The sequence below is a fragment of the Triturus cristatus genome, chromosome 4_1 (genome assembly GCF_964204655.1).
Source record: "Triturus cristatus chromosome 4_1, aTriCri1.1, whole genome shotgun sequence".
Lineage (NCBI taxonomy): Eukaryota > Metazoa > Chordata > Amphibia > Caudata > Salamandridae > Triturus > Triturus cristatus.
The window spans coordinates 131,679,146-131,705,376 of record NC_140585.1 but is presented as its reverse complement, the minus strand read 5'-3'; the positions used below and the strand labels follow the sequence as shown (position 1 = coordinate 131,705,376).

At 43.4% G+C, this 26,231-nt stretch overlaps 1 protein-coding gene across 1 annotated transcript in view; it reads left to right on the top strand.

The window, feature by feature from the left end:
* Nucleotides 1-25,632, top strand: part of LOC146847654 (uncharacterized) — a 163,250-nt gene extending 137,618 nt beyond the window's left edge. The window contains exons 2-5 of the mRNA XM_085651790.1: nucleotides 3,915-4,004; nucleotides 18,648-18,710; nucleotides 19,218-19,271; nucleotides 19,808-25,632. Of these exons, the coding sequence (XP_085507916.1) occupies nucleotides 21,001-22,077 (1,077 nt within the window). The 5' untranslated portion in view covers nucleotides 3,915-4,004; nucleotides 18,648-18,710; nucleotides 19,218-19,271; nucleotides 19,808-21,000 and the 3' untranslated portion in view covers nucleotides 22,078-25,632. The remainder of the gene's footprint in view (nucleotides 1-3,914; nucleotides 4,005-18,647; nucleotides 18,711-19,217; nucleotides 19,272-19,807) is intronic.
* The last annotated feature ends 599 nt before the right edge of the window (nucleotides 25,633-26,231 follow it).

Sequence of the window (26,231 nt, the reverse complement as noted above, 5' to 3'; positions counted from 1 at the left end):
GCACTGAATGCTTGGGCACGGGCAGGAAAGTGAATTATGTCAATGGCTGTACCATCTGAGGGAGAACATGCTCAGAGTCTGTTTTGCAGAGTTACACAAACACCTAGTTAACAGGAAACTGACCGACCCCAGAAAGCTTGCTGAAGAGGTGGACCTCTGGGTCACTACCAGAGTGTTCTCGAAGGTACCTGGGTGTGACCCCAAGAAGGGTGGTTCAGGTCCCTATCGCCCTCGCCAGCCGAGTGAGGGGGAGGTTAAATATTACCCAAACAAGTCCCAGAGTAAGGGGGGAGAAATGGGAGGGTGGTTTTAATGGGTAGTGGCCCAGGATGCTCCATTTCCAACCCCACAGCTTTGAGTATTCCCTGTTAGGACACAAGCAGGTGGACTCTGTCTAAAGAAACCACCCACTGGTGGGACCTCGACAGGGGTGGCCAGTGTGGCCTTAGGGGTAAGTAGTCCCCAGGGGCAGGTCATGGACCAAGCCATCCATAATCTACTTTAGTTGGGAGAAAGACTCAGAGGGTGAACTGGTGACCCTTTAGGGTAGGAGTCATCACTTCTACCAGGTGAAAGTGAATGGGGTCCCAGTCACTCCTCTGAGGGATACCAGGGCTAGCCAGACCATAGTTGTGGAAAGGCTAGTTTCCCCAGTGCAGTACACTGGCCCATGGGCTGGACTCTTTTTGCCGAATGGCCCTGGTATCCCTGGAATCGGGAGGGGAGGTGACCCAGAGGATGATCTTAGCTAGTCCCCAGATGCCAATAGACTGCATTCTGGATAATAAGTTGCCCCCAGTGTCAGAAGGACTGAGAGGGGGGCCGCCAAGGGCACCCCTACAGTTCGGTTTTCTGGGGGTAACACTCCCAAGCAGATGGTACCGGAGCCCAGATAGAGGGACAGGGTGAAGGAGGACTCCCCCTGTTCAGCCTCACGGTACAGACCCTGGGTGGATTAGCCAGTATCAAGATACCTCCCCATAACTGGTGGTGGGTAGAGTGGTCGTAGGGTGTAGATACTGCCCCCTACTCAGAGACACCTTGAAGGTCATGGAATCCTCAGGAGCTCTTAACTTCTTACCAGCCCCAAGTCTGGAAGGAAGGCCTACCCAGTATCCCGCTTAGAGCCCCCACCTAGCAGGATGGCTTGGGGCCTGGCTCCTCACACCGACAGCTGTCAATGGCTTCTGTTGGTTAATGTCCTTATGGGCAGAATTTTCCTCGTTGGGGACAGAAGTCCGATCCAAGGTGTTGAATGGGCCACATCAATGTTTTGGCCATTGTGGTATTATATGCCTTCTGGGATGCATCTGTGAGCAAATTAAGGTTTGGTGCTGCACAGATGGAGTTTGCAGACGTGAATGATTCCCCATATGTCAGTTCAGTCCCTCATGAGAGTATAAACAAGGTGTTAAACTGAATCCAGAAAGGCGTGAACAGACGTGCCCCTGCAGTGGAGGGCCATTGTCCACATTCTACCGCCTAAGCAGGAAAGTCCATCAATGTATTGATTAGTCTCCCCTGGCTTTATGCTGCCTTCCTCCTCCTGCTTTTTGTTGAATTAGTTTTTGTTGGCTTTAGAACTCTGTGCACTTTACCACTGCTAACCCGCGCAAAAGTGCTTGTGTTCTCTCCTCTAAAAATGATAATATTGGCTTATACCCAACTGGCATATTTAATTTTCTTATAGGTCCCGAGTAATGTGCAATACATGTTCCCTGGGCCTGTAAATTAAATGTTACTAGTGGGCCTGCAGCATTGGTTGTGCCACCCACTTCAGTGGCCCTTCAAACAGGTTTTAAGCATGTCACCGAAGAGCCTATGTGTGCAGTTTAAACTGCTATTTCGACCTAGCAAAATAAATCTTTTGCCAGGCCCCACAACTTCCTTTTTAATACATATGTAGGCTGTCCGGAATTCGGTTTAAACCGAATCTAAACGACACTACCCTACCGTATGAAAATCAGCGCACTCGGTTTAAACCGAGTGTCACTGATTTTCATTGCTGTTGCACCGCTTGGCCACTTGATGGAGCCAAAGCGTTAGATGCAAAGCCCCAGAACAGAAGCAGTTTGGAACGTGTGTCACCCCCCTTCAATTCAGGGACACACATTGGTTGGCAAGGTTGGTGGGTGGGGCCAGGTCCGATTGAAAATGCTGTCCGGACTTTGTCTGGCCCCACACACCACACCGCAGCGCACTTCAGACCCCCCGACGACGAAACGACGACGAGACGACGAGACGACAAGACGACGACCGCCAGTGCTCCAAGGCCCAGCAGGTAAGTGGAAAGTGCCCGCATGTTGTTTTGTAAGACTAGCCAGCGTGGTGTAGCAGATCGTGGTGGCTAGATTTGGTAGCTAGGGAGCAAATGTTGCCGTTGTATTTCAATTTTGCGAGAATCTCCCCACTTGTAACCGTCGCACATACAGCCGCAACCGGGCACTCCACAGGTCTTTAAAAGACCATTTGCAAGTTTTAATGAGGCCTCGCTGTTATTTGACCCCTTAAGAGCAAATGTTGCCGTTGTATTTCATTTTTGCGAGAATCTCCCCACTTGTAACCGTCGCACATACAGCCGCAACCGGGCACTCCACAGGTCTTTAAAAGACCATTTGCAAGTTTTAATGAGGCCTCGCTGTTATTTGACCCCTTAAGAGCCCCTGCAGCTCCCACCGACGGTGCCCGCCTCCGGGGCAGGGGTCCCTCCGTGCGGCGGAGCAGAAGCGCCTGGAGCGTGGGAGGAGGGGCACGGGCAGAGAGAGGGGGCGCGTGGGGCACCAGCCTCCCCCAAACACGCTCCGCAATGCCTATGGATGGAAGGCAGGCGCCTAGAGGCGGGCAGTGCGCATAGATGGAAGGCGCTGTGCCATCCGAAGGCGCTGTGCCATCCTCCAATTGACAGGCGACGCATCCCGGGCTCCAGCAGTCCAGATCCGTGGGGTGGGCGCTCCTGGGTCACTTCGGGGGCAGGCGGTGGAGAGCAGGCGCATCCTGACCGGAGCAGCAGGGAAGAGAGTAAAGCCTCGCATTTAGTGATCGTATTACTTCAATTTATTTTTTATGCTCATTAACCCTGTCTGGACACAGGTCCCACCACATTAGTACTAGTTGTGTACCAAAATATAACAATAAGCAACAGAAACGTGATCAGCCAACCTTTGCGAAGTGCCTCGCTTCAGCTGCTCTGGTCCACTCACTCTCATCTTAGCCTTGCTACCCCTAGCCCTTGCCTGCAACATACACAGCATACAACACTGACACGCGTGGATAAAATATGTGTTGCAAGTCTGTTTGGAAAGCAATGATCTGCTGATCTGGTTACATCATATGCACTCTGTAATCTACTTGGTACACGTTGTTTGCAGCAGGCATATTAATCCTCTGCACTAACTTCACCTAAGTCAAAACCTCAACTTTACAAAACACCGAGCTCTCTCCAGGAAGATAATTAATCACACGAGTTTTCTTGACATTTATGTGAAGTCTGGTAATTGCCGGGGGCTCGCCGTTAATAAATAAATAGGCCAGTAGTTTGCGCAACAAAAAGGGACCCCATGTTTCTAGCAGCACTGACAAGTGTGTGTGTGGGTGGGTGGAGCGGCACCCTGCTCCTCAGGCCGCCAGATTGGTATTTACAACTATGGCTTAAAAGATTCAGCCCCCCCCCCTGAAATTTGGCTCTAGTTGTGCCTCTCCTATGCAAAGGTAGATTTAACCATAGCTACAGAGGCGCCAGTAAAGCCTCTAAATAGTATGTTTTTGTGTGCGTGCGTGTTTATCAAGAACATCTCCATGTAAATGCATTACATAGTGGTTGCAGCTATTCTGTAGTGAAGGTTAGAACATGTAATCCGTAGGAAAAGTATTTTGGGTTTTGCAAAAATACCTTTTTGTTTTTCCCCCCTTCTTAGAGCCCCTGCATCTCCATTCTGCCGATTGCTGGAAGAACCCCTCCCTCCCCCCCCCCGAAATTTGACTGTAGTTGCGCATCTGGGAGCTATGTAAGTATATTTACGCCGCTGGTCCTTATTACTGTTGAACTGTATATGAATGTTTGATACTGTACACATGAATTCAACATTCCCCTTTCATTAAGCTGAACATTCTCCTGGCAATAGGTTACCTGACCTGCATCTGTATATACATCGCATTTATTTGGACTTTTTTAAGGCGTGAATTTGGCCTAAGGGCTTTCGACCACAAAGTATTATTCACTTTTAGGCAAGCTGGAGGTTAGCTAATGTGCATACATCCAGAACCGAATTCTTTCTAAAAGCATGATGGGTAAAAAGCATTTAGGGTACCAGGGATACAGATTTTTAATGTTTTCAATCAAAAGTACTCAGAAACTGCAAATTGCCAGTTTTCGTGAATGTTCCTGTTAGTGGCCTGATGGCTGAAGGTTTTGCTTCAAGGTAGACTTTTTGTTTGGTGTCATCAGGCTTTAAAGATAAAATGGATTCTTATGCTATCACCAATTAGTGGCTTCATTATTTTTTCAACAGTACGCAACCGGTTTCTAAGTGTTTCTTTTATGATCTAGTTTGCGCAGAACAACATGCCCCGCAGAATAAAGACGGCAGAAGATTATGTGCTGGAAAACAAAGATTTCATGGTTGAAGAAGTGCGTGGGCAAAAGATGTTAATTTGCAGGTTTTGCAGAGTGACTGTCCCAATAGTAACTGGGAAGACTGCAAGCCGAATTGCTGAACATCTTGTTACCAAGAACCACTTGAAACTGAAAGAGCCACCTAATAGCGACAGCCTATGCCAGATGTCTCTTGCTGAGACAATGACACGCTTCAAAAGAAAACGTGAGGAAGAAAAGGATGTGGCACATGAATTTGTACGTGCCCTAGTGCAATCAGGAACCAGCTTACACCAAGCCGATGGACCGATTGGGAATCTGTTCCGCAAGCGTGCACCAGCATGCAAAACATTACCAAGAGCAACACAAATGTATGAGAAATACCTACCAGAGGTGTTCCTTGCAGATATCGAACATATTTCAGAGTTACTCCAGGGTGATGTAAAGATCTCTGTTACCCTTGATGAAACCCCAGAGATGCGTGGCAGTGCTAATCACATTTTGTGATGCAAAAAATGGATGGTACAGAAGTACCATCATGGCAGATCTAGATGTACTGGAAACATGCAACGCAGTGTCACTTGGGATGCTGCTGCAGAGAGCTCTGACAAAGTTTAACAAAGATTGGAGTGACATTGTTTGTATTTGCAGCGATTCCGCTACGTATATGAAAAAGTTATGTGATGACCTTTCAAAAGCAATACCTGAGCTGAAGTGTTTCCCTGTAAGAGACCCATGCCATTTGCTAGATGGTATGCTGAAAGCAGCTCTCCAATCTTCTGAGCTAATGAAGAATGCTATTGATTTTGTAGTCCATTCAGGTGCACTGTTTCGGTATGCGCGGGAACTAAAACGCAAATATTTCTCTTTTTGTGTTTTGTGTGGCAGCAAAGAAAAAGTAATCCCAACTGTGTCATTTAGTCGGTGGTTCTCAGTCCTAGAGGCCGTGAATGCAATTTTATCTATGTGGCGACCGTTTACTGATTTTTTGCTTAGTGATGATGCAAAAGGCAAGAAATGTGAGGATCTTCGGGTGCATATTGATAGCGATGTAAAAAAAAGTACATTGTACTGCATTCTTAGATTCCCACAAGAAAATATGACTGCTGTAGTGGACATAATCAAAAAACTAGAGTCAGAAAACACCCTGGTCTACCAAGTGTTCAGCATCATTGGTGTAGATGTCAAACATCTCCTCGAGAGTAGGCTAGGCGACACTTTTAGTGACTTTGGCACTGCAACATGTTCCCTGTTAGAATGCTTGCCACTTGGTAAGCAGAGAAGTGTTGAGGACCAATTCAGGAAATTTTATTTCACATTGCATGAGAAATGGCTAGCTATGATGCATAGAAATGTCCCTTCACCAACCATGGCGTTTGAAGCCAATGAATCCTCACTTTGGTACTCTGCGCAAGTGTTAGATCCCTTCCGTAAAGGGGAATTTTCTCCAGATTTTGCAAAGTACAGCTTCATTTTTGACCGCTTTGACACCTCGGAGGGCATATGCACCCAGTTCAACGCATATGTCGCAGAACCTGGCCCAGAGAATGTCAACCTTGAGGTGCACCAATACTGGCATGGAAAGCTACGTCAGTGGCCAGAGTTGGCACATTGTGTACTGTCTGTTTTGGCGTTGCCAGTCTCAAGTGCCAATGTCGAGAGGGCCTTTTCCCAAATAAAAGTGTACATGGGTAGGAAAGAGAGAGCGCGAATGACCAAAGATTCACTGAAAAAATATTGTATGGTGTACTACAATAAATTCGACTTGTAAAGATGTACTTTAACCTCTTATACACTGTACATAGACTGTCTATATTCCATGCACCAATTAAGAAAGCAAACAATAATAAAAGCAAAGCGTCCCAAAAACACCGGTAAAACACCGTTTCAGTTGTTTTTTTGGGGGCGAAAATGAGTAACCACTGAAAAGCACTGTTTTTTTGAGGTTTTGAAATCACTGGAAAACACTGAAAAAACACCACCAGAATTCACCAAAAATAGAAACTGAAAACAAGAAAGCCTATACATATGTCACCCCTAGGATAGACCCTTGACAGCCCAGAGGTAGGGGTGCAATGTATTTAAAAAGCAGGGCATGTATTTTTAAGTTTTTACATGGCCTATTGGTGAAGAACTCTTAAATTCGTTTTTCACTAATGCAAGCTTATATCTTCCATAGGACAAAATGGGGGTTACCCATGACATTCTAAAAGTGTATTTCCCAAATGGGAAGATATTAGGGGTGGACGGAGCTCACTGAGTTGTACTACGCGTAATTCTGTGAATTGCCTAAAAACTCTGTGGAATTCCGCTGAGTTCCGCTCTACCCTAACCAAAATACTTGTGTGGTAGTATAATCATAATAATAAAATAATAATTCCTATTGTAAAGAGCAAACCTATCTCCCTTAAGGGTTTCAAGTCGCTGTGGGCAGTAGGGAAGATTAAGTGAGCTATTGCCCAGAGTCACATGATGCTGAGTTGAACTGCTGCCGTCGGCGATTGAACCGTGAACCCCGTGCTCTGGAGTTAGCCGCTCTGGCCTCTGCACCACACCTCTCCCAGTATGTGAGAACAGACTGTGTTTTAAGCCACATCCTTAATTATATAGGCTATACCACTTAGAAAGGATTTCTAGTTATGCTTCCTAAGCCATGCCTTTTCAGGGACCTCCAAACCCCTTTCTGACCCCACTGCAAACCCAGTATGACAGTGGAAAACAAACAAATCTAGCCTTCCTTCACACAAGCAATCTCCATGTGCAGGTGTGGCTTGATTAGGACAGTATTGTTTGTAAAGATACTGCCTTCGGTCTGTAACACCGAGCTAAAGCAGTCTCCATGGATCTTGCTTATTACTCAAAGATAAGGCAATCTAGCGTTTAACTCCCGCTTAGTCCCCCAGTCAAGTACCTGTGGCGTCCACCTCAATCCCACTGCCACCGTTAGCAGACGCTCCCGCAGCAGCATCTGGTGCACCCACAACTGCCGAAATCTTGCTGTGTTATGATGCAAACGTGAGCGACAGAAGATGAACTGTGGCAAGGGAGCGTAATATTCAATAATGTTGCTACTCACTACTATTTCCTCATGACAGGCTAGGCATTCCTACTACGCTTGGGCAATAGGTGGCAGCCATTTGATAGAGAGACAGCAGTGTTGATGTATAAACCACACAATCCCCTGGGCCAGTGTTTTTCTTTATTCCAGTACATGATACTGAGATTATATGTCATAGTAAATAAATTACAGAACTAAGCCTTTCTACATTTTAGTCACATCAGTAGTATAGTGTTGTATAACGGGAAGGAGGCAGCGCGATGGTTGTACTGTTATGGTCGTTCTGTACTTGTCACACCACAACTCCATTTGTCAAATTGGGGTGGGCCGGCGCTGGTAAGCTACCCTACGCAGGAGGCGGAGTTTTTACCGAACTCCGCGCTCCATGCAGAGCGAAAAAAAACTCTGTAAGATCCGCCAGCGGCGCAGAGTACACCGCCCACCCTTAACAGATATAACTGGTTCATATTTGGTATAGCTGGAATCCTAATTAAAAATCCTAACTCTGGTAAAGTTACATTTTTACATTACAGTTCTGAAAATGCCACTTTTAGAAATGTAATTGATGCCTTTAGTCTGTTAAATTGGTTTAGCAGCATTTGAATGTGACGGCTAGGACACCTCTTTTTCATAGTACTTTTAGAAAGTTGACTTTTTTTGCCTTAGCCACTTGCTGCCAGCAGCCTGTTTCTTGTTACCTGACTGGGTGTAGATGAAAGTTGCTCTTTTATGTATGCCTCCTAGATAGTTTCACACAGTGGGAGCTTAGGTGTGTCTCAATGGGCCATCTCTGGCAGGATGGGTGGGAGGTGCTGGGCACAGACTCACACCCGAATAGACTGTGTCCTGTCCACACACAAACGACAGCATACCCTCCTGTTGTGAGTCTGTAGCCAGGGCAGGAAGGGAGGTCCTCTGTGCACTTCAAAGACATGTCTTTAAAGTCTCCCCACTTTAAAGACACCCCTGGGTATAAGTACTTGACCCCACACAACTACTTCAGTACACTTCTGGACCTATGGACACTCTACCAGGAAGGACTGCTGTGCTGCTGAAGGAATGCCATTCTGCTGGAGTTTACTCTTCTGGACTTCTGCTTTGCTTTACTGAAATGCTGCCCTCTTGTCTAGGAAGGAAGGACTGAACCTGCATCTCTGGACTCCAGAACCCGGAGTTGCTCCCAGGGCTAGTTGGCTGGTCTCCTGATCTGAAGCCTTTGGGACATAACCCCTGCACCTGGACTTTGCCGTCTGTGAGTCTACCCTGCCAAGTGGTGCCACCCCAGTCCTGGACTTTTGGAAGGAGGCCGAAGGTGCTTTCCAGCAGAACAAATACATCTTCTCTGCTGATCAAAGCATCCCAGAGCAGAACCAGTGCATCTGAGTGGCACATCCCAGAGCAGAATCATCACACATCTGCTGCGTGGATTGAACCCACCGCAAAAGACTCGCATCACCACCACCTACCCCATCTTGGTGCCGCCGCATCGCCTATAGAGCCGTCGCTGCACGCCGGTATTCCTGGTTCAAAGCGGTACAAAAGGGGGTGGTGATGGACTGAGCATCAGAACCAATCAAACACTCACACCCAGTCAACAGATCTGGGTTTGATCCATCACCGTTCTTTAGCCCATGCACCAATTAAGAAAGCAAACAATAATAAAAGCAAAGCGTCCCAAAAACACCGGTAAAACACCGTTTCAGTTGTTTTTTTGGGGGCGAAAATGAGTAACCACTGAAAAGCACTGTTTTTTTGAGGTTTTGAAATCACTGGAAAACACTGAAAAAACACCACCAGAATTCACCAAAAATAGAAACTGAAAACAGGAAAGCCTATACATATGTCACCCCTAGGATAGACCCTTGACAGCCCAGAGGTAGGGGTGCAATGTATTTAAAAAGCAGGGCATGTATTTTTAAGTTTTTACATGGCCTATTGGTGAAGAACTCTTAAATTCGTTTTTCACTAATGCAAGCTTATATCTTCCATAGGACAAAATGGGGGTTACCCATGACATTCTAAAAGTGTATTTCCCAAATGGGAAGATATTAGGGGTGGACGGAGCTCACTGAGTTGTACTACGCGTAATTCTGTGAATTGCCTAAAAACTCTGTGGAATTCCGCTGAGTTCCGCTCTACCCTAACCAAAATACTTGTGTGGTAGTATAATCATAATAATAAAATAATAATTCCTATTGTAAAGAGCAAACCTATCTCCCTTAAGGGTTTCAAGTCGCTGTGGGCAGTAGGGAAGATTAAGTGAGCTATTGCCCAGAGTCACATGATGCTGAGTTGAACTGCTGCCGTCGGCGATTGAACCGTGAACCCCGTGCTCTGGAGTTAGCCGCTCTGGCCTCTGCACCACACCTCTCCCAGTATGTGAGAACAGACTGTGTTTTAAGCCACATCCTTAATTATATAGGCTATACCACTTAGAAAGGATTTCTGGTTATGCTTCCTAAGCCATGCCTTTTCAGGGACCTCCAAACCCCTTTCTGACCCCACTGCAAACCCAGTATGACAGTGGAAAACAAACAAATCTAGCCTTCCTTCACACAAGCAATCTCCATGTGCAGGTGTGGCTTGATTAGGACAGTATTGTTTGTAAAGATACTGCCTTCGGTCTGTAACACCGAGCTAAAGCAGTCTCCATGGATCTTGCTTATTACTCAAAGATAAGGCAATCTAGCGTTTAACTCCCGCTTAGTCCCCCAGTCAAGTACCTGTGGCGTCCACCTCAATCCCACTGCCACCGTTAGCAGACGCTCCCGCAGCAGCATCTGGTGCACCCACAACTGCCGAAATCTTGCTGTGTTATGATGCAAACGTGAGCGACAGAAGATGAACTGTGGCAAGGGAGCGTAATATTCAATAATGTTGCTACTCGCTACTATTTCCTCATGACAGGCTAGGCATTCCTACTACGCTTGGGCAATAGGTGGCAGCCATTTGATAGAGAGACAGCAGTGTTGATGTATAAACCACACAATCCCCTGGGCCAGTGTTTTTCTTTATTCCTGTACATGATACTGAGATTATATGTCATAGTAAATAAATTACAGAACTAAGCCTTTCTACATTTTAGTCACATCAGTAGTATAGTGTTGTATAACGGGAAGGAGGCAGCGCGATGGTTGTACTGTTATGGTCGTTCTGTACTTGTCACACCACAACTCCATTTGTCAAATTGGGGTGGGCCGGCGCTGGTAAGCTACCCTACGCAGGAGGCGGAGTTTTTACCGAACTCCGCGCTCCATGCAGAGCGAAAAAAAACTCTGTAAGATCCGCCAGCGGCGCAGAGTACACCGCCCACCCTTAACAGATATAACTGGTTCATATTTGGTATAGCTGGAATCCTAATTAAAAATCCTAACTCTGGTAAAGTTACATTTTTACATTACAGTTCTGAAAATGCCACTTTTAGAAATGTAATTGATGCCTTTAGTCTGTTAAATTGGTTTAGCAGCATTTGAATGTGACGGCTAGGACACCTCTTTTTCATAGTACTTTTAGAAAGTTGACTTTTTTTGCCTTAGCCACTTGCTGCCAGCAGCCTGTTTCTTGTTACCTGACTGGGTGTAGATGAAAGTTGCTCTTATATGTATGCCTCCTAGATAGTTTCACACAGTGGGAGCTTAGGTGTGTCTCAATGGGCCATCTCTGGCAGGATGGGTGGGAGGTGCTGGGCACAGCCTCACACCCGAATAGACTGTGTCCTGTCCACACACAAACGACAGCATACCCTCCTGTTGTGAGTCTGTAGCCAGGGCAGGAAGGGAGGTCCTCTGTGCACTTCAAAGACATGTCTTTAAAGTCTCCCCACTTTAAAGACACCCCTGGGTATAAGTACTTGACCCCACACCACTACTTCAGTACACTTCTGGACCTATGGACACTCTACCAGGAAGGACTGCTGTGCTGCTGAAGGAATGCCATTCTGCTGGAGTTTACTCTTCTGGACTTCTGCTTTGCTTTACTGAAATGCTGCCCTCTTGTCTAGGAAGGAAGGACTGAACCTGCATCTCTGGACTCCAGAACCCGGAGTTGCTCCCAGGGCTAGTTGGCTGGTCTCCTGATCTGAAGCCTTTGGGACATAACCCCTGCACCTGGACTTTGCCGTCTGTGAGTCTACCCTGCCAAGTGGTGCCACCCCAGTCCTGGACTTTTGGAAGGAGGCCGAAGGTGCTTTCCAGCAGAACAAATACATCTTCTCTGCTGATCAAAGCATCCCAGAGCAGAACCAGTGCATCTGAGTGGCACATCCCAGAGCAGAATCATCACACATCTGCTGCGTGGATTGAACCCACCGCAAAAGACTCGCATCACCACCACCTACCCCATCTTGGTGCCGCCGCATCGCCTATAGAGCCGTCGCTGCACGCCGGTATTCCTGGTTCAAAGCGGTACAAAAGGGGGTGGTGATGGACTGAGCATCAGAACCAATCAAACACTCACACCCAGTCAACAGATCTGGGTTTGATCCATCACCGTTCTTTAGCCCACTCTGCCACCCCAGTTCAGACATGGCCATATGCAAATCAGTCTGACCCTGTGCCTCATGGGAACAGTCCAGCCCGAACTGCCAAGCCATGCCTTCCCTGGACCGGAAACTAGCTTCCTAGGACCGGTTTCTGGCATTTCAGCCGTCTTCAGCCAGGCTTGCTTGAATCCAGTGGCAAAGTGAGCAAGGGACTCACGTCTGAGCATACCCTGCCAACTTATGGCGAACAAAGCGGTACAAAAGGGGGTGGTGATGGACTGAGCATCAGAACCAATCAAACACTCACACCCAGTCAACAGATCTGGGTTTGATCCATCACCGTTCTTTAGCCCACTCTGCCACCCCAGTTCAGACATGGCCATATGCAAATCAGTCTGACCCTGTGCCTCATGGGAACAGTCCAGCCCGAACTGCCAAGCCATGCCTTCCCTGGACCGGAAACAAGCTTCCTAGGACCGGTTTCTGGCATTTCAGCCGTCTTCAGCCAGGCTTGCTTGAATCCAGTGGCAAAGTGAGCAAGGGACTCACGTCTGAGCATACCCTGCCAACTTATGGCGAACAAAGCGGTACAAAAGGGGGTGGTGATGGACTGAACATCAGAACCAATCAAACACTCACACCCAGTCAACAGATCTGGGTTTGATCCATCACCGTTCTTTAGCCCACTCTGCCACCCCAGTTCAGACATGGCCATATGCAAATCAGTCTGACCCTGTGCCTCATGGGAACAGTCCAGCCCGAACTGCCAAGCCATGCCTTCCCTGGACCGGAAACAAGCTTCCTAGGACCGGTTTCTGGTATTTCAGCCGTCTTCAGCCAGGCTTGCTTGAATCCAGTGGCACCACCACCCCCTTTTGTACCGCTTTGTTCGCCATAAGTTGGCAGGGTATGCTCAGACGTGAGTCCCTTGCTCACTTTGCCACTGGATTCAAGCAAGCCTGGCTGACGACGGAACTCCGTCCATCACCACCCCCTTTTGTACCGCTTTGTTCGCCATAAGTTGGCAGGGTATGCTCAGACGTGAGTCCCTTGCTCACTTTGCCACTGGATTCAAGCAAGCCTGGCTGACGACGGAACTCCGTCCATCACCACCCCCTTTTGTACCGCTTTGTTCGCCATAAGTTGGCAGGGTATGCTCAGACGTGAGTCCCTTGCTCACTTTGCCACTGGATTCAAGCAAGCCTGGCTGACGACGGCTGAAATGCCAGAAACCGGTCCTAGGAAGCTTGTTTCCGGTCCAGGGAAGGCATGGCTTGGCAGTTCGGGCTGGACTGTTCCCATGAGGCACATGGTCAGACTGATTTGCATATGGCCATGTCTGAACTGGGGTGGCAGAGTGGGCCAAAGAACGGTGATGGATCAAACCCAGATCTGCTGACTGGGTGTGAGTGTTTGATTGGTTCTGATGCTCCGTCCATCACCACCCCCTTTTGTACCGCTTTGTTCGCCATAAGTTGGCAGGGTATGCTCAGACGTGAGTCCCTTGCTCACTTTGCCACTGGATTCAAGCAAGCCTGGCTGACGACGGCTGATGGAGAGCACGGGACCCACGTCTTGGCATACCCATCCCACTCGGGGTGACAAATGCAAAAAGATCAATTGATGGACATCCACATCAGATCTTCATCGTTCAGCGGAATTGACACATTGCCTCTGCTGCGCCTCACATCCTCGACACCGCACTTCACATCCAAAGCCCCGTCTACAGGATCTTTGACATCGACTCAACTGGACCTTGCACCACAGCCTCGCTGCATCTCTGAACCAACGCATCGCCTCTGCTGTGCGATGCATCTTCGATGCTGTTCCATGCAATGCTCTGCAACCAGGATTTGAAATACTCTGTTCAGAGGGCCTAACTGGGTCACTGTAGCTGGCCCGATCTCCATCGTTGGCGTGAATTTAAGACTTTGTCTTTGTCCAACACAGCCAGATATCTCCAATAGCGCTTTGCTTTTAGGTATTTTTCATTATAAACTTTAAAAATCAATATTTCCGGTTCTACTCATTTTTTTCTTGTTTTATTTATTAAAGTCGGAACTATTTTTCTAACTTGATGTGGTATCTTTTTGTGTGGTTTCACGGTTCTACTCTTTGAAGTGTTGCACAAATACTTTATACACTACTTCTAAGTTAAGCCTGACTGTTCTGTGGCAAGCAACGAGAGGGTGAGCACAGGTTAATTTAGGGTTTGCCTGCACCTTACCCTAACTAGGATTGTGGTTGCAGCTTGACCAGGGCTTACACACCAGTCAGCCAACAACCCAGTTTCTAACAGTGGGATTATGTAGTGAATGAGAAGAAACATAACAAAATGTTGAAAGGTCAGGTTAAAAAGACCATTAACCTTTGGATGGATGCAGGGTTGAGTTTACGGAAAAAAGCATGGTGGAAGAGGTTACAGAAGCAGTGGGTGATTTTACTTTGATAACTGATGACTTGTACAAAAGGAAAATATAAGGTGATAAGCATACCAGCAAGGATGACAAATAGAAAGAAATGGGAGAGAAAGAGAGGGATTCTGAGGAAGATACGTGTCTACGTGATTTGTTGATTGAGAAACTGCCACAGTTTAGTGAGGCTTGTATAAAAGGGCCAATGGTAGAGAAAGATGTGGGAGAGACAAGCGTAGGGATAGATGAAATAGGACCTACCTCAGTTACCCCAGTTGCCTCAGCTGAGCTTGATATTTTAAGACGAAAAATTTAATTAGAAGCAATTATAAATGGTACGATTGGCTCAGAGATGACAATATTTTATAATGAAGGATTGAAGTGGCAGAACGTGCCAGTGATGCTTTTGAGAAACATGAGGATTTAGCCAAAGAGCATACTGTGAATTTAGCAGTATGAAGTGTGAAAACTATACCATTGAGAACACATATAAAAGAACTAATAAATACAGTAAGAGATTGGGAGGATGCGAAGAAATATAAAAACAAATGGGCTACGAAGGGGAAAAAATTACATAGGAAAAACAGAAAGAGGGAATGCTGATGAAAGTGGTTCAAAGTCAGAAACAGATGATGCAAAAGAATTTCCTTTGAGATGGGTTTAAACATGTTATTTTAAATCATTGTCTCAGGAGATTTGTGGAATGGGTGTAAGTTGGTTGTAAACTGGACAATTGAAGAGCCACAGAGCAGAGCTCCTGAAAATAATGAGTCTATAGTTGTTATGGAAGAGTATGAAGAGTTGAATATTTAAAAACAAGGGCTTCTCCGAAGCAAGTCAATTGGTCAAAATAATGAGGGCAAGACAAGATCCAAAGTAGTTAGTGCATGTATATAACAAGAGATTAATGCAGATTTACACAATTTGGCAACCGAACACCGGGCAGAAGACAGCGTGTCTGCTTTTGTGTCTGCCCTTCTTTTAACGTTGCGTCCAGCACATATGTGCACATATCCAGCCAAGTGTGAGGTGCTGGCAGACAACATTTCTGGATGAAATTTTGTTATACGCAAAGTACTGTAGTGATTTGATGCTAAGCATAAACATATCAAAGATAAAATGATAGTGGCTCAGACAAAACTTTTCCCGGAGAGTGACAAAAGTGGCTCTCATGCACTGGATTCTTGTTTTCATTCTGGGTGTGCTGCTGTTGCGAATTCGGACATGCAGGGAGTTGGTGTGCAGAGTAATGAAGTTCAATATGTGAAAGGTGGAAAGGTTGATCCTCCCGGTATAGGTTGTGCTACCAATGTAAATACCTCAAATACTAATAATGTGAAGAATAAACCATGCTCCCTGGCATGCTTGCAGAACTGAGAAACAGGAACTTGAATGGGATGTCACAGGCAATGGTCCCAGCCCAACTGACCTCTGTGCCGAACATGCAGAATCAAAGGCAGTTAAATTGAAACATGCCTTCAGTTCCGACGGCCTCACATCCCAATTCCAAATAGAATACCACATTCTCAACAAATTTAACATTTCAACAAAATACTTCAGTGGTTAATAATAATTTTCCACAATTTACATCTACACTTGGACTTTCTACTGGACTGAATCAGACTCAATGACTATGGCTGAAACAGGAGAAGAATTCCATGATTTGCGCAGTCTTACCGGTAGACCAGAATGGCCCTTCTCTGGATGAAAAAGAAAATGGCCATCCAGCATCACTTTTAATCTATAAATGTGCTACCCATTCCACAGTCAGACTGGCGGACGCTCCCGACCTACCCCTCTTGGGAAAAGAAGTCCAAGTTGTGGGCCTTTCTAAAAACTAACTAACTAATAAGCTGTCAACAAATGTTCCTGTACAAATTGGGTTGATAATGAATGGCTACAAATTTATAATTAGTGAGATTCGTCCGGTTATTTTATTAGGGAGTGACCTTCTTTGTAAAATATATTGTGTAATGTAGTGTACATCTGTTAGTGTTGGTATTCAAACACAAGATGAAGATTCTATATTACTTTAGGGAGACTTGGGAGTTAATTTGTTTCCTAGCTTTGCAAAAGAGGATTTAGCACCAGATTTAAATTGCACAGTAAATTAAAAAGCTTGGAGTTTTACCGGGTAAAAAACTGGATTGATTGAAAGTGCAGAGCCAGTAAAAATCACCGTAAACCCGAATGCAGTGTAGCCTCAGTACAACCTTACACGTGAAGTAGAGGAGGGGATTTGACCTGCCATTGATAATATGATCAAGCAGGGCATTCTAAAAAAAGTGCTAAGAAGCCCATGTAGAGCTTCAATCATGGAATTAAAAAAAGTGGAAAATGGAAGATCCTACAGGATGTGGGAAAAATGTATATTATTGCTGTCCCATGTTGATGTATTGCATTGTAGAACATGTAAGCTCCAATGATGTTCTCTTACATTTGGGTGTAGTCACAATTATTAATTTGATAAGTGTGTTTTGTAAAATTACATTTTTTAATGCTAAGTTTTCATTAAAGTTTATTGGTGGTTGTTGTCATCATTACCTCATTATGAACCATGTCAATAATGTGTTTTCTCTGTCTGAAAACATATAATGTACTGATTTGGGGAAATTTGCTGGAATTTGTTTACCTTTTTTCAAAAGGAAGACTACATGTCAGTCCTCTTACTGATTTTATACTTAAGAACTTTCCTTTGATTTTAACTAAGCAGATTCTGTCAGTTTGCTATCTGATATTATAGAATAACTTTTTCCATTTCTTAGCAGACAACTGCTGTGTTGGTCTGTCTATTGAGTTTACATCTACAGTTATTTCTGATTCTGGCTTTTGATATACTGTAGAGATTACCTTTATGTGATTCTCCTGCAAATATTGTGATGATTATTTCTCTGACAAAGTAACCATGTTTTTGCCTTCTGTAATTATTTTAAAGCTTTAATATAGCATTATAGCTCACTGTAGCTCCAAAGTCAAGGTCCTTTTCACAAAGGAGCGGTCCTTTAGTGGCCAGTATAGCCTGCTACGGTGGGCTATAAGGTTATTACAATGTTTGTCCAATGAGAGCATAATGTGTTAATTAATAAAAGAAAGGCTCAACGGATACGGAGGAGGCTGACACAGTCTTCCATGGCTCCAAAACCTTTGGTTCCCAGCTGTTCCTGGAGGTTAAAGTCAGCCCCTGGTTCTCCCTGGCCTCGGCTAACCTGCTTTTCATCATACAGGTGAGCCAGGAAGATGCAGATGCTGAGCAGAAATCCCACCCCCTCCTTTCAAGGCGTCAGTGACACTGTGAGCTACAGAAGAAGGAAAGGGGGAAGGCTCCTGTGTGCACTGCTGCTAAGGCTCTGTCTTTTGCTTTCCCCTGGCTAATGTATATATTTTAGAGAGGCAGTGGAAAGAGTGAGGAAGAGGCTGTGTATTTGGACATTGTAATGTTGAGAGCATCTGACCTATATCAGGTTTTATCGGCTGGTGCTCCATTGTCTTCAATCAAGATCTCAACATTTCAATGTTCTAAGCTTTGTCTTGTGAATATTTCATTCCAATTCTAGTTCTTGGGTCGCCGTCCGGTGGAGTTCACAAGACACTGACCCTCTGCTTCATCCCTTTAGAAAAAGTATAAATAATAAGCACCAGCACATTGATGCCGTGTTGCTTCCATTTCTCAGCATTCGCACGCTGCATCTGCTTGAACTGTTGCTCAGAGAGCATGGCTTCTATAAATCGAAGAGTGTGGTTGACTGATTTATGAAGGGTGATCAGAATTATGTACAAGAACTTTAACATTCTGTTTGTGAAGCATATTGTTTTGATTCACAAGTGTCATGGTAATAGTAAATGGAACGATGGGGGTTATGAAGAAGTGGATTAGGTTGTTAGGGTCTCTACTCTGAGACTGTGAGCGCACTCCATATTAACAGAGACCCTTTCCAGCAAGGCATCATGGTTCTTGGTGAACCAAAAGTCTATTTATTCATAACCATGGTTGCTTTACAATGGCTTCCAGAGAACAAGCGTTCCTTTTGTTTTGTAAGTTCAGGACGGTTATTTGGAAGATGAGATGAAGTGTGAGGCAAAAGCATTTCTTTACTTCTTTTCAAGGTATTCTGGGATGACCAGGTGATGTGGCGTGGCTGCCACCCATGAAGGAGCAAAAACAAAACTGTAGGTAACGATTCCTGTAACCCTAAGTTTCCTTTTCCCCTGTTTTTTCTTTCTCTATTCTCTCTCTTGATCTGTTTTTTTATCTCATCAACTTCCACATTTGATTCTCTCTACATTATTCTTGTTCCTATCAAACTTCTGCTAATAACCACATACAGCCATATTCCTCCTTGAACATGTTGGGGAACTAGTGCAGGTCCAATACCTTTTTAGGTCGGTTTTGCCCAGCAGTTCCTAAACAATCAGAGCATCCCATCCTCTATATCACATGATACTATCCTCCCTCTGTCTGATCTTTGTGTATCTTTTCTCTCTGGATCTTACTTCTACCTCTTTACGTCCTCCTATCCTGCCTTTTTCTGTCTTGCCTGCCACTTCAGGGGTCATGCTGGGTCCCTGTGGTGAGAGGGAAAGATTCTTTTTTTATGTTTCCTCTGTTTGTTTTATGTTTGTCTTTTGTTGTCCCTTTGTGGTTTCCTTTACTTTGATTTTTGTTCCCCTTTTCAGTAGTTGCCGTACCTAGATCTTGTCGGAGGAGTGCGATAAGTTCTGGACCACCAAGTAAGTCCTTATGTTCCCCACAGTTTGAAATGGTGAATTCCACCAAGCTAACTGGTCATTGCCACTCTCTACGGTAGCATTTAAAGCAGTGATTACATCAAGGCCAATTCCTTTGTTCAATAAAATGTTCTTTCCTAAATCCCTGGAAAAAGGAATAGATGAACACTCTAAGTGGGTAGGGGAGTAAACAACATCTGATAATTCATTAAAAGTATTACACACATCTCATTATGATACCAGCCGTTGCCACAGAAAGTGTAAATTGATTGTGTTGGCTTCTACTGATAATGCGTGTCACAATATATGTGTAACTTGTTTCTTTCTTAAATATCACTTCTTTTACTCTAACAATCTTGAGTTCCAGTGGTTCCAAGAACCCGATCTACACAGTGTCCAAGAGTTGTTTCACCACTATCAGAAATTCTTTCAAACTGATTTCCTGTCTTGTATTTGTAAATGCATTCTTTCTGCAATGTATAAGGTCATAAATATGTTTTATTTGTGTTCAATTACAATCTCTAACTCTATTCCTACAGGTGACTGAAGCATGAACAAAAAAAAGGTTTACATTTAGTGAAACACAACAAAAAGGATTATTTTAGGTAAAGTTAAAACATTCTTGAGCTCTAGAGGAGAAACCTATTCTATGTGCCAGCAATGGTGCGGAACTTGGAGTGGAAGAAACTGCTGAATGTGAAAGTTGTCAAATCTCTAAATTAAAACCAACATAAATGTTTTCAAAGTGTCTGCTACTGATAATGAGGCGCCTCTGAAATATTCAAGAAATACAAGTGCAAATTGAAAGTGTGCATCTACTAATTGTAGGAATATTTTCACTTAATGGAAACATTTCAACATTGAACAAAGAACATTGGCCACAATCGATGCCCAAGCAGTGCACTTGCGAATAATCAGTGTTGAAAAATCTTTCTGATGGTTTATGAAAAAATGCCTAGGAGACCCAGACCCCTCCCCAACAAATCAGTATCCGTACACGTGAAATGGCAACACTGTCAGAAAGACTAATAGCCTCAGTTAAAAATAGCAAACTTAGGTCTTCGTCTGCAGTAATTCAGAGGAGAGGAAGCATTGTTTATAAGAAAGTTATTGTAAATGCTCTTTCTCAGATGTCATTACAGCAAAGACACTTGATGATTATTTCCAATATAGAAAGATTTTCCTCACCATCTGTCTCTTGATGTGATCCGAGTGGTTTCAAAGTGTCTGGACCTCCAAAGTCAATCAAGTGCCTGCCTTTGCCGTTGAGCCAAAAAGCATGTCCTTTCAAAGAAAACCTAAAAGGGGCCACTGTTACACTACTGATAATTCATAAAACCACCCTGCCATGCCCTAATCACCTGTCATCACTTGTATGAACAAATATACTGAACAGGCAAACACTAAACCCCAAAGGTCTTATCTGTGCTTTTAAAACCTAAATCAAATGAGTCACAAAATGAGTCTAATTTAATTTGAGAGAACTAACCCGGGCATAACTTGGAGAAAATTAATTCATTAGGGGCATCTTAATAAATACTAGGGGCTCCGCTAAGAAAGTTTATAAGACAAGTTAGATAGGCTGCCTTTAAAGGTAGGAAAATGATCTGCAGCTAAAAACTTAAATTAGTTAAATACAGATGTTAGGAAGAGCATCTGCAGTGTATTTTAGAAGTTAATGCTGAGTGTAATATAAACGAGTACAGAGTCTGGAATCAAATTCAGTCTTAAGATGGCATGTATCCAGGAACAAACCCAACTAGAAGATACACACAACTCGAATAAGAGCAATGAATGTGAGAACCACTTGCTTTATCAACCCCACCCCACTAAATATGAGAGAACTCACACTGGGCTAAAACCTTATCAGTGCTCTGAATGCCAAAAAAGCTTCAGTGTTAGAGCCAGTTTAATTCAACATGAGAGAACCCATACTGGACAGAAACCTTATCAGTGCTCTGAATGCTGGAAAAGCTTCAGTCACAAATGTGGTCTTGCTCGTCATGAGAGAACTCACACTGGACTTAAACCGTATCAGTGCTCCGAATGCCAAAAAAGCTTCCGTATGAGACAATATTTAATTCAACATGAGAGAATCCATACTGGACAGAAACCTTATCAGTGCTCTGAATGCTCGAAAAGCTTCAGTCAGAAATCTAGTCTTGCTCATCATGAGGGAACTCACACTGGACTTAAACCGTATCAGTGCTCTGAATGCCAAAAAAGCTTCAGTAGGAGAGAATATTTAATTCAACATGAGAGAATACATACTGGACAGAAACCTTATCAGTGCTCTGAATGCTGGAAAAGCTTCAGTCAGAAATTTGGTCTTGCTCGTCATGAGAGAACTCACACTGGACTTAAACCGTATCAGTGCTCTGAATGCCAAAAAAGCTTCAGTATGAGACAATATTTAATTCAACATGAGAGAATCCATACTGGACAGAAACCTTATCAGTGCTCTGAATGCTGGAAAAGCTTCAGCCAGCAAGGCAATCTCACTCAACATAAGAGAACACACACTGGGCAGAAACCTTATCAGTGTACTGAATGCAGGAAAGGCTTCAGTCAGAAATCTGATCTTGTTTATCATGAGAGAACTCACACTGGACTAAAACCGTATCAGTGCTCTGAATGCCAAAAAAGCTTCAGTATGAGAGCCAGTTTAATTCAACATGAGAGAATCCATACTGGACAGAAACCGTATCAGTGCTCTGAATGCAGGAAAGGCTTCAGTCAGAAATCTGATCTTGTTCGTCATGAGAGAATCCACACTGGAAAAAAACCTTATCAATGCTCTGAATTCTAGAAAAGCTTTAGTCGGGAAGGCAATCTCACTCAACATAAAAGAAAACACACTGGATGAAAACCTTATCAGTGCTCTGAATACTGCAAAAGCTTCAGCCAGAAAACTGGTCTCGCTCAACATGAGAGAGCTTATGCTGGACTAACCTTTCCATTGTTCTAAATGCCATGGAAGTGTCCGCTGGAGATTCAGTTTGATTCAACTTGAGAGAACCCACAATGAGAGACAATTATCAGTGCTCTCAATGTAACAAAAACTTTAGTTGTAAATGTAACCTTTCTACATGAGAGAGACAATATGGGTGAATAAAAGGTAATCACTGTCAAACCTGGGGAGGAGGTTTCCGCATCGCAAAACTTTCACATGAACCATCACAAAGACCTCAATCTATTGATTGTCCTACGAGCTGTGTACTGAGAAAAGCAAACAGCAAGGAATGGAAATGCTTCAATTAACCTCATTCCTTAGTAATTATTTGTGGCCCTTATTCCATTCAGTGTTCATTTCTCCCTGAGTTTTAATAAGCCATGGTACCAACCCACAAGGTAGAGTTGATTCTGAACTTTGAGGCTACAGTCCTGTGATCTGGAATCCAAGTAACAAACTGTTTCCAGCCTTAATGAGCCTGACCAGGGAGTTGCAGAAGGAGTCCCTTTGTCGCTGGCCTCTTTGGGACCAACGTCTGTTCATTTCTGTGCCACTTAGGACTGTTCATTGAGAAAAGGTAAAGGTGATGGAAAGACTGGTTGTTAAAATCAGCAAAATACCACCGCATCATTCTCTAATCTTTGTACCATTAAACACAGAGCCAACCATATGCAAAGCATTGTTGGCCCCACCCTAGATAGTTTGAATGACTTCTGTTCCATGGGGACACAGCCTAGTATTCCAAAGATTCACTTTAGTGGCCCCTTTCCATGTCCTTTTCGCTTCAAACGGAACCTGCTTCCCATCTGTTGAGGAACGTTTCATGAGTTGTAGAATCACATCAGAAACACCCAGGAGATCTCACGAATAATCTGTGTTGTACATTTATAGTACTACTAAGCTACTGGAAAATGCTATTCACAAACCTATGTGCGGATGTTCTGCCTCTCCTATCTTTTTCTGTGCGGAGTTGTCTGCCCCGACTGCAGAGTTTCTGCACTCTTGAGTAGAGATTTTGGGAAGGATAGAACGGAGTGGCTGTAAAATAGGAAATACTTTTGAATAAAGTAGATGGGCTGAGGGAGGAGAAAAGAAGACTTTAGAGAGGGGTTTAGGGAATGACAGGTACTCGCCCACAAAGGAGTAAGCCCATTGATTTTTAAAAAACACACTTCTAAAGTTACTACAGCCATAATGTACCTAAAACAGTTGTAAATGTACTCCACCTCAGAGCTGGAGTAAGTCAACATCACACATTGCCATCACCTGGAATTGCTAAATAATAATGGAGGTAGGGACGTAAAATAAAAACCCAATAGGAAATAATGTTAAATTAAATATTTTAAACTAGTTAAAAATCTATAAATACATGTAATTTATGGCAAAAGAATATATAAAAGGAAAACATTTTATTATTTTAAAATGTTTTAATGTTTTTCAATTTAAACACTAATATAACATTCCTTTTTATTAAACTATAATTACAATTGTTATAATTAATTACCTACATCACATTTATTAATTATTAATACATATTACATTTTTTACTTTAGGTGGGTAACTGAATTTAAGCTTAGAAAAAAACTACAAATTTTAATATATTCAACTTGGGTGGAGCTTACCTGTGTAAAAAAAAAATAGGGATTATTTACATTTTATTAAAGTTGAAAAAATGAAATATGTTTAATTGAAATATTAATGTTAATTGTATATGCTTTACATGTGTAAAACATTTTTTTAAAGATCTGTTTAAGTTAATACCAACTAGGTAAAATCATCATATTTTCCTATTATGTACTTAGAAATATTTAATTGCGTTATACACCTCTGTTCACACAGCCTTAAAAAAGTTATCGATAGAATTAATTGAAATTATATTTTTAATAGTTACAATATTTTTAAATTAAAAGGTTAACATATTCTATCATGAAATATCTAATTTTTAAATATATGTAATTTTTTAACATTCTTTTGAAGGAATATGGAGTTTTAAAAGGCAAATTAAAATATTTTAATGTATCTTTATTTCCTATTGCCTCCAATTTTTTCTAAAGGAGGGTTTTGTATCATCAGTGGTTGCCTATGCGTGGTTCTGAACTTTCTATTGCTCCATTTTGGCGTTAGTAAGTTACATTTGTAAATTTGGTCCACTATTATTTAAGGGTGTGGAGACGTGCAAGTCTACACATTTGAGTCCACTCGTAATGGTGAATAGCTAAAAGTAGCAAAGTTACTCTAAGAGCATCATTGCACGTACAGATTACTCACAGGTGTAAGATACTTTTGTGAATAGCTCTCCAATGTGTCCAACTCAACCTGAGTGTTTCATTTTTGTGGTAACGCGAAAATGGATGTGCATACTTGGGCTGTAATTAGTGCAAATGCGATGATCCTGCTCGAACACCAGAGGACTTGTCCGCTGTGTTTGTTTGACTGATGAGAAATATCTTGAAGTAATTTTCCTGGTCTTGCTACGTCATTTTTGCCTCCTGAGGTACTCTTGAAGCAGCTACTTGATATTGCATTAGTAGGATCGGGTAATTTCTTCATGTTGTTAACCACGTTATCATGATTTGCTTTTACATTTTCCCTTCCGCTTTTAACTGATTTTGTTGCATTTAGCAAGACATTGGCGCTGAAAGGTCATTTGCTGTTAACTGATTCTGAGGTCTTAGTCTTCATGTGTATTTTTATACGATAAACAGTTATTTTCCTTCGCTGTACAGATAAAAGCCTAAAACTGATATTCCTGCACCTTGATCTGCCTTTATTGGTATTCTACCTTTCCACTTGGATAACTGAGTTATGGGTCCAATCGCTGATCGACCTTTAAACCATTATGATACACCTTGATGGTTACAAGTTTCATGCTTGAATCGTCAGCATGAGCTCCAGTACGCTGCTTGTTCTCACACCATGTTACATGCTTTGGCTCGGATCATCAACCTTTAACCATCTCCTTAACTTGAAGCCTCGAACACTTCGCAGCTGTTTTAACTGCCTGAAGTTTGACGCATTTTGATGGCCATAGATTCAGGTTCAACATGATGAGCATTGGTAGGCATTTTGCACTTCAAGCCACTTCTGTGCAGCTTATCACTTTCTGAGACTGATTCAGCCCGGAATCTTGCATCGAATTCCATTGTTAATCATCACCAGAGACTAAACTTACCAATGCCTGCTCGAGCATGACTAGCAAGGTCAACTACTAATATGTATGCGTCTTCAACATTGATGCAGTGGTTCTACATTTAAAAATATATATTATTTACCTTTTTGGTGTTGAATACATGACTGAGCGTTGTTTATTTTCTTTAGGACAATTGTTCTTGCTATTAATTAATAGTTCAACCACAGTCCTGCTTTTGATTTTGCTCCTGAGTTATTAATAAATGTTCTTGTTTATCTAAACTGGTTTTGAATCTTGAGGTTCCTTGTCTTTTTACTGCACTGTATTGAAATGTGTGACTTCCACTGTTTTGCTTTACCTTTGAGCGTGCCTTAGGCCTTTTTTGCTCAAGCCACATTACCAAAAGCGAGCTAAGCACACTTTAGTGGAAGACCCACTTACCTCTGCTAACTGAAGTATGGGATAAGCAAAGCAGGCTGATTCCAGGAAGCAGACCACCTAGCTAAAAAGTAAAAAGCATTGGTAAATGCATCAGGTTTCACCTATGGGAGTAACAATAAGTTAAGAGGTGAAGGAGCAGTGTATGAGTGCATGGAAAATGGTATGAGTGCTCTCTGTGCAGGGTGAGTGGTGCATGAATGAATCTAGATAAGTGTTTGCGTGCAGGGTGAAAGTGCCTCAATGCATGGTAATTGATGTGTGTTCAGTGCAAAATGAGATTTGTGTGAGTATACAGGACAACAGATGTTACCCTGGACAAGGTAAGAGGTGTGTGAGTATATGGTGAGCAGTATGTCAATATTATAGGATGAGCGGTTTGAGTTCAGGGCGAGAGGTGTGGGTGGATGGTGAGAGGAATGTGAGTTCCAGATCAGAGGTA